Here is a 15,287-nt window from a genome sequence, read left to right as displayed (position 1 = left end):
GGCATGCTGTGTATTTTCCCTCACTGTATTTTCTGAAGGGCTTAAATGGAAGCCTGATCTGTAAGACAGAGTCTTGCAGAGAGAGGAAGATACAGTTGTATAGGACAGAGGATACAAAGGGGATAAAGGGATCATAGCAGGCTCCCCCAGTTCCTAGAAATGTTATTCACTCAGAATTGTAGGGGAATATTTGCAAAAGATCAGTAATAACGGTGGACTTATCAATTTGTGCAACAATAGTAGCCAAATAAGCCACTATTTATTCATTGTTCCTTTACTTGTTGTTGTTGTGTGCTTTCAAGTCAATTCCAGCTTATCGCAACCCTAAGGCAAACCTATCATTTGTCACACTGGGGCTAATTTTGGCACTAAAGAGAGATTAAAGTGCCTTTAAAGCATCCCACAAATAAAGCAAAAATGGCAAGCAATTGCACGAATGATGACCACACACAATGGCGCAAATAAAGTGATATCGGAAATGCATTGTCACTGAAATCACCAAAGTAAAAGGATACGTGTCGATGCTTCTTTGTGACCACTTTAATGATGGGGTTTGTGCGGCTGCATGTGAAATTGTTTCGTGCAATTACACTATTTTTCTGGGATATTCACGGGATAAACTCCCGATCTCTTTCGTGTGATAGACTCCATTGTTTTCTTGGCAAGTTCCTTCAAAGGGAGCTTTGCCATTGCCCTCCTCTGAGGCTGAGAGAATGTGACTTGCCCAGGGTCATCCAGTGATTCCCAACTCTGGTCCTTCAAGCGATTTGGATTTCAGCTCCCTGGGCTAATGGTCATCTTGACTAATAGTCAGGGATTCTGAGTGCTGAAGTCCAAAACCCTTGGAAGATCAGAGTTTGGGACATATACTTAAGCTATATCATCCTTTAGCGGAATGATCTCCAAACTGTGATCCTCTAGATATTTGGGACTTCAGCTCCCAGGATCCCTGACTATTGGCCAAGGTGACTGGAGTTTCTGGATGCTGAAGTCCAAAACATCTGGAGGACCAAAGTTTGGGAACCACTGCCTCACCATGTTCAGCCACCTCTTTCTTGCAAACCTACCGGTAGATTGTGCTGAATTCACTGATAAGCAGTAGAGAAATGTAAATGCTAAAATACTATGTTTCTAAACCATCATTTTCCTGCAGCCAAGTCGCAACCATGAACACCAACTCTAATTTCTCTTCCCCAGGCTTTTCTTTTGCTAACCACAGTGGGGGTTTTCTAGCACACACACAAAAGCCAAGCAACATCTAGGAATCTCCAGCAGCCCAAGGAGCAATTTGCCATCTTTAGTCTGCAATTTGCCCGATCAAAGCGGGACGGGCACCAAGATGAGACAGAACATGCCAATTTGGGGAAAGTCTCCGGCTGCAAGCCTGATTCCATCCAAAATGCTTGCTCGAGAAGGGTGGAAGCGATGCCAGGGCGGTTACTCAACCGGAGAACTATTTATTATCAGCATCTGCATTCTGAAGACTGCATTTGTCCGGCTGCATAAATGTTAAGAGGTAACATTTCTCAAGATGTCATCTCGCCCCGCCGTCTGAGCCCATCCAACAAAGTGCTACAGAGAGACTGAGAAAAAGAGAACAATGCCTAGAAAAATGAGTCACCGAAAGAGTCACGGAAGCCAAGTCGAACGTAGGCTGCAACCTTTCCCTTACTACTGGGCTGACTTTATTATCTGGGAGGTCAGAGCCAAGCCTTAGAGGCTCGCTTGCTCACTCTTTCCAGCCTGAACTTTCTGCAAACTTTGAAGAAATCCTGGTTTCATGTCCCCCCAAAATCCATCTCCGATTCTAGACCCTCCAACATTTCACAGAGAAAAACTGGGATGCATGTCTCCAAGCAACAAGTTATTAATGAGAAAGAAGACATACACTATGAGAGTCTGCAGCAGTTTGTTTTTGCCTGAGATGACAGGGAAGCGCTACTCCCAAATTTCTAGCTTTCCAGAGTGCGAGACATTGACAAGTGACTTCAAGGTACACAACAACAACGACAAAGATGAACCTAGGCAAGATTTGTCCAAAAGGGGTTTGCTTTTGCCTTCCTCTGAGACTGAGAGAGTGTGACTTGTCCAAAGTCACCCAATGGCTGAGCGGGGATTCGAACTCAGAGCCTTGGTATCAAACCACTACACACACACTGGCTCTCATGCATGGAAAGACCATTCCTGAACAAACAAACAAAAAGGGAGAATACCATGGAAGAGCAGTTGACCTCAATGGCTATTCCCTGGGAAAGCAAACAAAGGTTTGTTTAACTTGACCAACTTTGGAACTTAGAAATGAGACTTGCACATTTCAAAGAGGTGTGCATTCCATAGGATAACTGCATTCCATGCTGCATATTAGTCCAGGAAGTGCAAATGAGGTCAGTTGGCTCCAAAAGACATTGACTCCACAAAATTCTCCCTAGTCATTGCAAAGTTCCAGTGTATTTATATGTGTAAAGAAATCAGCATCGCTCAGTGGTCTGAATGTTGGACTGTGACTATCGAACCAGGGTTCAGTTGCCTGCTTCATCATAACTTTGGGCAAGTCACATATTCTCAGCCTCAGGGAAAGGCCATGACAAATCTCCTCTGGACCAATCTTGCCAAGAAAGCCCATGATAGGGTCACCTTAAGTCAGAATTGACTCGAAGGCACACAACAACAACACATGTCCCACACAGAGCACAAGCTATCATTTCCCACATTACGGCTGAGAACATATTGTAGAATCACCCCAAATCAGAAGATCAACAGAGTGAAACCTTAAAAGAAGTAACACAGACTTTGGAAGCTCAGGTGGCCACAGAACTAGCCTACATATCAAACTAGACCCAAGACTAAGATGCCCAGTATGTCCTGTCTCCCTCTTAGTCCCACTCCCAAGGATTTCCATCCAATGCATTCAACTTCCCAAAAACTAACAGAACCAGGAGGGCATAATCTCCCAGTTATAACAAGAAACACTGCTCCTTCCTCTAAGGTATTTTCCTGATTCAAGAAAACTGCAAAGCAGCCAGATTTTCCAAGTGTTGTCTGCTGGCATAAAGTTTATCCAGCAAAGGAACAGGTGGAAGGTGCAAAGTTTTGCAAAGGAAGTTACACCTCAATGAACAAAGTAGCTGTGTTCCTGAACATTACATCTTTAATAGTGAAATGTGTACCAGAGGCAGAAGTAACACCGATTATGACAACTTGTTACTTACCGGAGGACCTCGGTCTCCTTTTAGTCCAGGAAGGCCCATAATAAAAGGAAAGAGAGTGGGACCAATTGGGTCGAAGATCTGATATCCATCTGTGGCAGGCGGCGTTGTTAAATTCACACTTTGCACATTTGTTCTAAGGACAGGATAAACAACTCCAAGCGCTGGTTTGGTAGACAGGACAGCAGCAATGGTAGGATCTGGTTTCTTCAGCAATGGCACAGTCATCAGCTTCTTTGGTACGGGAGCCTTGGTCACACTCTGCATCTTGGGTTTTAGGGTCACTGGATGGAGACTGTTGGAGGACTTCTCTGTCTTTTTCGTCGGTGACTTTGTGGCACTAGATGTTGCAAAGGACTTGATAGTTTGGCTTTGGCTGGTTGTAGCTTTGGTCACTTTTGCTATCTCTTTCTTATGGACTGCTACCATGGGGCTCACGGTTGAATTTGGCAAGGCCAGAGGATGGGTTTTGTTCATGGACAAATGAGGTTTCTCCAAACTTGCCTTGGAAGTAGAGCGAGATTTTGAAAAGGTTGCTACGGTGGTTGTCCAGGGAGCTGCTTTGGAAGTTGGATGGCCTACCGTGGCTGTCCAGTGGAGCTGGGCTTCGGCATTTGGCAGGACCGGAGAGGACACCATTGTCGCTTTTGCAGCTTTGGTGGTTGGCGGAAGAGGTGGTGGCTTTGAGGGAACAATGGTGGTGGACACCAACCCTGGTCTCCTGCTCCTGTGAGAAGTGGTGGCCTTGATGAATAAAGGTGGAGGCATCACAGTGGTCAGGTTGGTCAAGCCTAGGAGGAAAAGGTCTGTCTGTGCCAGCAGTGATGGTGGAGTCATTTCAGAGGCACTCGGCTCTTTGGGCAATAGTGGAATGAGAGGCAGAAGATTCGGCCGATAGGTGTCTGCCTGCCTGCATTGTTTTTTCAGGAACTTACAATAGTTATGAGCTGCCTTGGCGGAAGGATAAATATCAAACTGGCACAGAGCACCCTCAAACTGCACCGAGTGCTGGTTGAGCTTCCCTAAGAGAAAGGACCCGCCAGGATCCAACGACTCGTCTTTCTTGTGGTTCAAATCCGCATGCACCCTTTGCTTCCCACAAGAGGTAAACAGGGTGACAGCTTGGTCTCGGATATCTATGGCCAAGTTGTGCCATTGCCCGTCGTGTATGTTGTAATCAAAATAGATGGAGCGCTTGTGGCCAACGTAGACGATGATCTTGCCAGGAATGAACTGCAACCCCAGCTGGAGCTTCTTCTTCTTGCTCTTGACGGTAAACAGAAATGCGCTGTTGACCCGGTGGGAGCACAGGCTCAGCACCAATGCCAAGTCTGTGCCAAAAGCCGTGGGAATGACCGTGCTGACTGGCACTTCAATCCGTGCGCGCTGGGTAAAAATGACCCCCGACTTGAAGGGGATGACTCCCTGAGGAACGGAGCGTGATGATGTGCCCAGAGGCCTTGGACCCACCAGGCCCAACCGCTGAAGGACATCCACATCTGAAATGAAACAGGGATGAAGAAAAACCAGAATCAGTTGGGTGTACAGTTCCCAGATCTCAAGGAATCTCAGGGCAGGACCACTTACTAGATCAGAAGTTCCCAAACTTTGTTTCCCTGGGTGTCTTGGACTTCAGCTCCCAGGAATAGAAGTCCAAAACATGTGGAAAACCAGAGTTGGGAAATCACTTTACTAGAGTTACAATGGACCCTCTGAATTGGCGGGCTGACGATCCATGGCTTTGATCACCCATGGATTGCCACGGCCCAAATTATTCAATGGCGGTGTGTGCACATGGGTGTGCTAATGCATCCGTGTGCACATTGCAGACACTGAATAACATGGAGTGTGACTGTCCATGTTTTTTTCCATCCATAGTGGGGCCTGGAAATGAACCCCCAGAGATGGGAAAGGTCCACTGTTTGTTGCTGTTAACTGTCCTAAAATTGACTTGACTCATGATGACATCTCCAAGACCTTTTATCCTCTACTGCTTTGCTTAGATCCTACAAATTCATTCCCATGACCTCCCTAATATCCATCTAGTATGCAGTCTTCCTTTCTTCCTACATCCCTCCACCTTTCCTAGCATGACTGTCTTTCCAATGAGTCCTGCCTTCTCATGACGTGGCCAAAGTACAACAATCTCAACTTGGTCATCTTGGCTTCCAAGGAGATTTCAAGCTTGATCTAGTCAAGGACCCAATTGTCTGTCTGGCCATCCATGGTATCCTCAGTATCCAGCACCACATCTCCAATGAATCGATTTTCTTGCTATCCGCTTTCTTTACTGTCCGGCTCTCGCATCCATAGAAAGTGATGGGGAATACAAAGACATGGACGCTTCTAACTTTAGTGCTCCATTGGCTATCTTTGCTCTTTAGGATCTCGTCTAGCTCTTTCATGGCTGCCCTTCCCATTCCTAGTCTTCTTCTGATCTCTTGACTGCAATCTCCATTCTGAATGGCAGGGTCCACTGTACTAGATGCCGAATTTATAGGCTTGCCCTAATGGAAGTGAAAGGAGGGGAGAACTGAAACATCAAATGCTACTTTAAGGGCTCTTTTTAGATGTCCTAGCCCACCCAGGTTTTCCTGTCTTCGCCGCTGCATATTCCATTATTTCCTTCAAGTCTCCGGAGCCAGCAAAAATGAACTTTACATATATATACACACACAAGAATAAATAAGGCGGCCGTCCAACTTCGGTCAAATTGGCACCCATTGTGATCTCAGGCCACAGAGGCAGCATTAAGGAGAAGAGCATCAATCCCTAATTTTGGCCAAATGTCGTCAAAACAACTGACAGGCTATGAAGCTACTGTGACCATTCCCCCCAATATCTGGGAGAAAAAGTGAGGGGAATCGTTCATTATCTGAAACACCCCCATATTATTCAGTATGATTCTGCAAGCTTTCTTCTCCTTCCAGGCCCCACAGAAGAAGAGAAAACAGCAGATCTGTTTCAGGGTCAAGTGGAAAGCGCATGGAAAGCTTCCCTCCTTTACCTCTTGGGATGAAGAGGATATTTGATGGATAGCTACTGCAACCATGATTTATTAGTATCTGTGTTTGCTCCTGGAAAAAATGAAGCTCTCTTTGAGAATCCCTCCTACTACTACTACTCCTATAATAGATTCTGTGTATGATATGTGTGTGGTGTTGTGTGCCTACAAGTCATTTCTAATTTACGATGACCCTAAGGAGACCCTATCATGGGTTTTTCTTGGCAAGGTTTGTTCAGAGGAGGTTTGCCATTGCCTTACTCTGAGGCTGAGAGAGTGCGACTCGCCTAAGTTCAACCATTGGGTTTCATGGCTGCGCAGGGATTTGAACCCAGGTTTCCCAGTGTCCTAGTCCAACACTCAAACCATTACACCACGCTGTCCCATATATATATGGGACATATACAGCAAACATATGCACACAAACACACTATACACACACACTGTGCATATATACATGTCTATGTATATATATATATGTGTGTGTGTATATATATACACACACACATACACACATATATACAAATGTGTGTGTGTATATATATATATATATATACACACATTTATACACATAATGTTGTTATTACATTTGTGTATTTTGTGTGTGTGTGTGCATATATATATATATATGAACCGTCTGCATGCAGGGTTGGGTCTGCGGCTTCTAGTGCATCTTTACACCTGCCATTTCGTCCCTCGGCTATTGCTACAGGGCCCCAATGGAGAGGTTTTATACACACACACACACACACACACACACACACACAAAATACATAAATGTAATAACATGTTTATGTATATATTGTACATATATGTGTGTTTATATATACACACTACACACACACACAATATATATAAATGCAGTGATGATGATGATGTTGGTCTGGTGCTTGGAACCACAAACAGAACTTTTATTCAGAGCGGTTCATAGGGGCCTATTGTGTGAACTGGCCACGTTTTGGCATTTTATTGTCAAAATTGTCCTCTATTTGTGCGCCAGTGATGCATCCGACTTCAGCTTTTCCGCACGTGGAAAGTTGGAAATTCACACTGATCTGCTAATAACAGGCACAGTATTTCTGTTTGGACGGAGCTTTGCTTTTGAGAGCTTGAGACGCTGAGCCAAGAGACATTCCAGCCTTGTCCAGCTCCGCAGGGAGAGGAAAAGCATCGGCAAAATTGATTGCAAATTAAAAAATGGCAATCCCAAAGTAATGAAAGGGAGGAAGAGAGAGGAAAGCTAAATATTTGTTGCTCCTTTTTTTTCTCTCGTACAACTCAGACTGAAAAATGTATGCTTAAGCGATTCCACCAGATGTTCACTTCTTACGTGGGGAAGCAATAAATCGGACTGGGGCGAAAAAACAAAACCAGGGGGGAAATTAACATTTGTTTCAGTGTCATTGGTTCCTTTTTTTTTTTTTTTTGCCTTCTCTCTCCTCTTTCCTTTTTTAACGTTCCTCTGCAAAATACGATAAGCAGCCTTATCGAAATTATCCCAGTTTGGGTTTTTCCAAACATGTGTCCCTCTATGTTCCTTATTGTTTTGAAGAAGCAACAGAAGAATCGCGCTGCAACTACAAAGGAAATAAGGCGACTTGGTCTGCATCCGCATTGCAGAAATAATCCAGTTTGACACCGCTTTTATTGCCATGGGTCAATGCTATAGGACCATGTTGTGGTTTGTGGTTTATTTTAAGGAAGGGGAGATATGGGATTATTTTATTGTATATCTGGTTTTAATGACGCAAGTCGCCTCGATCTTACTTGACTTTCTCTTTCAGACAATTCTGGTGCCATAAGAAACTACAGTTCCTAGAATTGCTTCACACTGGGCCCTAGCAGTTAAAGTGGTGTCAAACTGGATTATTTCTGCAGTGCGGATGCAGCTGTGGAGACTTTCTGAGGCAGACAGACAACTACATTTGATAAGAAAGAAGGGAGGAACGCAAGAAGCCTGAAAGAAAAACATCAATACAGTATAGTGGTTTTGGGCTGCATCCAAACTGCAGAAATAATCCAGTTTGACGCCACTTTAGCTGCCATGGCTCAATGCTATCCAATTCTGGGAACTAGTTTGTTGTTGCACTAGACCTTTCTGACCCAAATGTCTCACAAAACTACAATCTCCATAGCAAGGAGCCATGGTAGTTAAAGCATAGTCGAACTGGATTATTTCTGCGGTGTGGATGCAGCCGGATTCTCGTCTGTAAAGTATTTCCAAGGCAAGGGCCCTCTCCTCCAACTTATCTCCCCCAAGGAAGTTACTCAGACCTTGTCAAAGCCTTGAGTCAATCCAGGAGGGGAAGGTTTTTTTGCTATTTTAAGAGAAAATGAGACAGTTTGCCAACAAGCAGATGTCCCAGAGAGCTTTGCATTCCAGCCGGGCAGCTGTGGCAACAAGACAGCCATTCCGGAAAAAGGAGGCCCTGCCTTCAAAACGCAAACTCTTTCGGACTGCAAACCACAGAATCCCCTGCCCAGGCGGGACACATATCCACGGCCATACTAACTGGAGTTCTCATAGAGCACCAATAGTCCAAAAATGAGCATTTCTGAGCTCTGAAACAAGGAATAGCTCAGCCGTTAATTCCCTGATCATCACTCTTTCCTGAGAACTGAACCTTGGTTAGTTCCTGGACTAGCGTAGAGTCATTGAATTAATGTCATTTGTATGTATGTTGATTCTTTTAAAACAGAACAACAGCAGAAATAGTCTGAGGGCCAAATAGGAATGACCTGTCTGCATCTGCTCCTTGGTCATCTTCTTCTTGTTTTTATCTCTACTCTGATCTCCGATCGACCTGCTCTTGTCTCCAATTAACTTGCTCTTATCTCTGGTCAACCCAGTTGCAGGTGAAATGTGTAGTGTGTGGTGCAAAGGGGGGGAAAGCATGTGTGTATATTTTATCACAGTATCTTCTTCCCTGAGCTTATGACTTCACTCTATGGTTCTGGACTTGACTTTCATTGCTTTCTGCAGAAAGATGACTCACAATTAATGCCATAAATTAATGCTAAGTTGACTAAAATAGGTTTCCCTGTTGTCCAATTTTCCACCCTCCTGTCATAAAGGAAGGGAAGGAAGGAAGGATGGTCAGTCTATTGGATGAAAGCTTACCTTCAGAATTTCCCTGTGTGAATCCAAGGAAACAGGTAAAACACAAAATTGTCCAGAGATGAGGGAATCCCCTGCAAAAAGAAAAATAATTTTAAAAGCTACACATATATAGTAGTTTCCTACTTCAGTTTCAAAACATATAAAACAGACATTTAAGACAGGGAGCCATCTGTTCAGGAAACCAAAAAGGAACCTATGACCTGTGTGGTCAGAAGATGTATAAACCTTAAAAACAACCCAATGTTTGCAGAGCACTTCCAAGCATCCAAAATAGTTTCTTCTGCTCTCATCTCTGATCGATCAGCTCTTATCTCTGATCCGCTGTTATAGATAAGACATGAGAAGCTATTTAAAGCCAGGGGAACTAAACGGTTTAGCAAAAATCCCAAATTGCACGCACAGCTTTCTGATAGCTCCAACGCAATGCTTTTTTCTCCTTATTGTTGTTGTTCCCTAGTTGTTGTTGTGCGCCTTCGGGTCATTTCCGACTTACGGCGACCCTGTTATGGGGTTTTCTTGGAAGGTTTCTTGGCATGGGTTTGCCGTTGCTATCCTTTGAGGCTGAAAGAGCAAGACTTGCCTAAAGTCACCCGGGGGGTTTACACAGCCCAGTCAAGATTCGAACCCTGGTCTCCATAATGACAGTCCAACACTGAAACCACTACACTATACTTGTTCCCTAACCGTTACACAAACAAGTCTATGGTGATACTCTGCTCGTATTTGCAAGGCTACCCAGCACCCAGCCAATTCTCCCACCGTGTCCCCAAGCCAAGGCTGACGTAACTTGGTGTCCGCACACATATGTGTGGGTGAACACACATTTGTGTGTGCATGAGCATAACAGGGCGGGCGTGAGGACGATGACTCCATGCGGGCTCCTTCCCAAATTCCCGTTCGGTTCAGCAGAACACGCTCCTGGGAAGTTTCAACACAACTCAGTTTCTGCTGAAACGAAGCAGGAGCTTCAGGAACACAGACCCCACAAAAGGCGCCAACTGGCACCAGGTTCTCCTATTGCAGATTATTGCGGACGGCCAGCACTGGATGAGACATACAACAGGGAGGAGAGCCAGAAAACAGAATGAAGTGGAACACAACCATGGAACACAACACACATACACGCACAATCCCACCTTCATGCACTGAATCCTCCTAAAGGCACCAGATTCAGCAGATAAGCAGGGTCAGTCCTGGATATTCCTTGGATGGGAGACCGCCAAGGAATGCCAAGTGCTGGAGGCTCTATTTCAGAGGAAAGAATGAGGGAAAGGATCTCCTACGAAATTCATGGGGTCACCAAAAGTCGACAGGCAACTTGAAGGCACAGACCAACGTCCAGAAGGCATCCCATCTGATCTTGGTAGCTAAGCAGGGTCATCCCTGGACAGTCTTTGGATGGATGACCACCAGCAAATACCAGGCGTTATAGGTGCACCAGATATATTCTATAGGAAGGCACTGGCAAAACCACCCATGAATAACCCTTGCCACCATCAGCCATCAAAACCCATTGGGTGACCTTGGGTGAGTCCAAGGGCCATGTGCCCACCGTCGCTGTAAGAGCTATCCAAAGTGCTGAACCTCTTTGAATGAATAGGCTTAGGGTTTGGGATTTGGGTGACCCTAATGTTGGATGTCCCTAACGTTCTCACCTATGAAATCCCAGATGGTGCAACACCAGGGATGTCTTCAGGGACGGTGGTCCAAGAGTTCTGGGATGGAATGAGGCCAAGAGTGTGCGACTCACCCAATGCCATTCCAAGACTTTCAATGGCCAAGCAGATTTGAACCCTGGTCTTAAGAGTTCCAGTCCAATGTTCAAACCACTACACCAGGCTGGCTCTTTTGTGCTTTAGGGTCACCATAAATCAATAACAACTTGAAGGCCCACAATGACAACAACAACATGAATTTCATAGGGATTTCTTGTTGATCTTGCTGTCTTCAAGTCGTGACTTACAGTGACCCTGAGGTGAACCTATCTTGGGGTCTTCTTTGGAATCTCCCATCTAAGGACAAACCAGAACTGAATCAGCTTAGCTTCCAAGATCAGACATTATCTGATGCCTTCAAGATGTCTGTGCCTTCAAGCTGTCTGTTGACTTATAGCAACCCCAGGAATCTCATAGGGTCTTCCTAGACATAGGTGGTTTTTGCAAGTTCCTTTCCCTGAAATAGAGCCTCCAGCACCTTGTGTTCCTTGGCGGTCTCCCTTCCAAAGACCAACCAGGCTTGACCCACCTTCGCTTTCAAGATCAGACAGCATCCGATGCCTTCAAGATGTGTGCCTGTGCCTTCAAGTTGCCTTATGGTGACCCCATGAATCTCACAGGGTCTTCTTAGGCAAGTTTTTGCCAGGTCCTTCCTCTGAAATAGAGCCGTTCCTGGGCGGCCTCCCATCCAAAGACTAACCAGGCCTAGCTTAGCTGCCAAGTGGGATCTGGTACCTTCCTGGAAGTCTGCCATCATCCCCAGGTATGCCCTCTCCCAAAAAGCCAGTTTCTCTCTCTCTCTCTCTCTTTCTGTCTCAGTCTTCCAGATTTTTCTGATTTATTTCCACTGCAAGCGCCAAAGTCCTTCCTCCCTTCTTCCGCTTCTTGACAGCCGCTCTTGGCCAGGCAGGTGTTTCCCCTCCAAACACTCCCCCCTCCAAAAAAAGAAAGGAGACCCATGTGAAAAGAGGGGCCCCCATCATTACCAAGGCTTCCAGACATGCCGAAGCCAAGTCTGGGCAAAACGGAAATGTTTTGGCATCCATATATATTTCCCTGAAGCAAACACACACACTCGCACCTTTCCTGCAAAGCCAGCCTGGCTCAATGCATCCAGTGTGCTAGAGATTCCTAAAGAGCATTTCTCCAGGCATTTGTAGGTCCTCCAGCGCACTGCTATGATCCACTTCTGGCAGATGCTGACCATAGAATTGAGCTGGAGGACTTAGAGAGGCATTTGTAGGTCTTCCAGCGCAATGCTATGGTCAACATCTGGCAGATCTTGACCATAGAGAGAGCTGGAGGACCTAGAGGGAACATTACTCTAGACATTTGTAGGTCCTCTAGCGCAATACTATGGGCAACGTCTGGCAGATTTTGACCACAGAGTTGAGATGGAAGACCTAGAGAGAACATTTCTCTAGGCATTTGTAGGTCTTCTATTGCAATAATATGGTCAACCTCTGGCAGATGTTGACCATAGAGTTGAGATGGAGGACCTAGAGAGAACCCTTCTCTAGGCATTTGTAGGTCCTCTAGTGCAATACTATGGTCAACCTATGGCAGATGTTGACCATAGAGTTGAAATGGAGGACCTAGAGAGAACCCTTCTCTAGGCATTTGTAGGTCCTCTAGCGCAATACTATGGTCAACCTATGGCAGATGTTGACCATAGAGTTGAGATGGAGGACCTAGAGAGAACCCTTCTCTAGGCATTTGTAGGTCCTCTAGCGCAATACTATGGTCAACCTATGGCAGAGGTTGACCACAGAGTTGAGATGGAGGACCTAGAGAGAACCCTTCTCTAGGCATTTGTAGGTCCTCTAGTGCAATACTATGGTCAACCTCTGTAGATCCTCCAGAGTCATCCCCCAACACTCAAACTACTAATTGCCACGGGAGACTATACCTCCCCAAATCCCCTAACCAGGGGTGGATTCTGGGAGTTAGAGTCCTGGGAAATTTTGATGACACCTCTGTTGCTATTATAGTCTTGTACGTTATCTCCATAATTTGTTTACAATTTCTGCATAGTTTATATTTTTTTTACCCACAGATCGTATGCCTTTGGCAGGATGTAACCTTTGGAACTGTTTCTGTTTCTGCAAAGGGCCATGTAAATGTATGGCTCTATACACATTAATAATAATAACAATAATAATAATAATAGGATACCCTTTCCCCCAAAACTTGAGGGTCCAAATCTTCAACAGAGAGAGAGAGAGAGAGAGAGAGAGAGAGAGACCCTTCCTCCTTTGAGTCCCTGGAGCAGACACGTGCTCCCCAAATCCCCCATCCAGAGTGGATGCTGGGACTCAGAGTCCTGGAAAAACCACTCCTTTGCCCCCTAAAAAACATGGGGGTCCAGATCTTCAACACAGAGAGAGACCCTTCCCCCTTGGAGTCCCTGGAACAGATCCCAGCTCCCCAAATCCCCTACCCAAAGTGGATACTGGGACTTATAGTCCTTGAAAGATCACTCCTCCCCCCAAAAAAAACTCGGGGGTCCACATCTTCAACACACACAGAGACAGAAACCCACTTCCTCTGGATGTCCCTATTAGAGACCCCAGCTCTCCAACCTCCCCCCATCAAAAGTGGATGCTGGGACTTAGAGTCTTGGAAAGGTCCCCCCAAAAAAACTTGGGGGTCCAGATCTTCGACAGAGAGAGAGGGAGAGACCCTTCTTCTGGGGGTCCCTGGAATAGCTGCCCCCCAAACCCAGGCTCTGTCCCCGGCAGGATTGTCACTCACCTCCTGGCCCCTGCCTTGAGTCTGGAGCCGGGTCCCAAGAAGGCTGCTCCCTCCTTCATCCCGTTGTCCTCTTTAGGGCATGGTTTCGCCCTGAGCCCTCAGAGCATCCTTCCTGCGAACCCCCACAAAAGCATCAAGGAGATCCCAATGCCAGAGCCAGGCCCTGGGTTCAAATCCTGGACTGGGAAGGCAAGACAGTGGAGGAGCAGCAGAAGCAGCTCTCTGGTCTCTTCTCTTTCTTCTCCTCCTCTTCTTCTTCTTTCTTTCCTTCCTCTCTCCTTCTCTTCTTCCCTTTCTTCTTCTTTCTCTTCTGAGTCCCTTTTTTCCAGGAAAACTATATATCCCATTTAAGTCTCCGAGGGCGATCGCCTGGAAGAAAAACCGAGGGAGGAAGGAGAGGAGGGAGAAGGGGGGCAGAAAAGGACAAGAAGACCCATCATCCTCAGATCAAATTCCTTGGACCAATAGTCTCCTTTTTCTTTCTTTCTCTTTCCTTCCTTCCTTCCTTCCTTAGGATCAGATCCTTAAAAGCAACTCATCTCTTTCTCTCCCAAAATATTTCACTTTTTTGGAAAGAAGAAAAAGAAACTTTCTCAAAATATTCACTCTTTTGGGAAAAATCAATGAAATTCAAAACTTTTCCCCAACTATTCCCCAAGAAATCAAAAAGGGGGAAAGAGCTTGGCTGTTCCGGGCAGTGGCTTTTCCCCATCTGCCTCTATCGATCTCTGCTGCTTTATATATCTATATCTATATCAAGTTTGCATTGCTTTGATGCTTGCAAAAAAGGAAGATTCAAAAAGAAAAATCTGAATATTAGTAGTAGTAGTAGTAGTATTTTAGATCCTGGGTTTGCAACACGAAAAGAAACCACCCCGATGCTGCTTGCTTGCTCCTCGAACAGAAAAAACCCGCCTCTTTTTTTGCAAAGAGGAGAAAGGGAAGAAAAGAGAGAGAGAGAGAGAGAAAAGAGAGGAGGATTGGGAGAAATGTGGAAGGGAGGTGAAGTGGGCTTTTGGGATTCTTCTCGTTAAAAGGAAAATCGATGCTCTTTGCTGCCCTCTGGTGTCAGGATAAAGGCACAGCATGCGAAAGATAATAAGAAAGAGTGGGATTTAAGGGGGATTTCTTGCTGCATGATTTTTTGGGGGGAAGAGAAACTGGGGTCCAAGGAAGGACTCAGTAAAATTCTCAGGTGTTAGGAATGAATAAAGGCCCTTTGCAATGGGATCCCCAGAGCTTACTTGGGGAAGTTACTTTTTTTTGGACCACAACTTGCAGAATCCCTCAACCAAGGTGGGGACTTCTGGGAGTAGCAGCCTCCCAAAAAGTAACTTTTCCAAGCTTTTTATAGGATGGGTGACATAGGGTAGACCTGCCTAAAATACATGGTGTGTGTGTGTGTGTGTATACACACACATATGTATGTATGTATGGGTCTATGATTCTATGATTCTATATTAGGGAGATTATGTGTGACTGTGTGT

At 45.5% G+C, this 15,287-nt stretch overlaps 1 protein-coding gene across 1 annotated transcript; it reads right to left on the bottom strand.

Annotated features, from left to right (window-relative positions):
* Positions 1-2,163: 2,163 nt before the first annotated feature.
* On the bottom strand, positions 2,164-13,859 carry LOC149307999 (collagen alpha-1(XXVII) chain-like). Its single transcript, XM_089536840.1, has 4 exons — positions 13,801-13,859; positions 9,332-9,402; positions 3,210-4,705; positions 2,164-2,184 (listed from the first exon to the last, which is right to left on the bottom strand). Exons 1-4 carry the CDS (start codon positions 13,857-13,859, stop codon positions 2,164-2,166), a joined length of 1,647 nt encoding a protein of 548 aa, XP_089392966.1.
* Between the last annotated feature and the right edge of the window lie 1,428 nt (positions 13,860-15,287).

Source organism: Sceloporus occidentalis, unplaced genomic scaffold (assembly GCF_023333645.1).
Source record: "Sceloporus occidentalis isolate IW3139 unplaced genomic scaffold, rSceOcc1.0.p SCAF_8, whole genome shotgun sequence".
NCBI lineage: Eukaryota > Metazoa > Chordata > Lepidosauria > Squamata > Phrynosomatidae > Sceloporus > Sceloporus occidentalis.
The sequence above is the reverse complement of the archived record's forward strand: the minus strand, read 5'-3'. Positions and strand labels throughout refer to the sequence as shown.

What these genes read in the sequence shown, in the direction of transcription:
- LOC149307999 (XM_089536840.1), bottom strand. Translation starts at nt 13,859, where the DNA reads ATGAAGGAGGGAGCAGCCTTCTTGGGACCCGGCTCCAGACTCAAGGCA. An exon ending in CACACAGGGAAATTCTGAAG is followed by an intron (nt 4,706 to 9,331) that starts GTAAGCTTTCAT and finishes GTTTCATTTCAG; the next exon opens with ATGTGGATGTCCTTCAGCGG. An exon ending in AAGGAGACCGAGGTCCTCCG is followed by an intron (nt 2,185 to 3,209) that starts GTAAGTAACAAG and finishes TTGTTTGTTCAG; the next exon opens with GAATGGTCTTTCCATGCATG.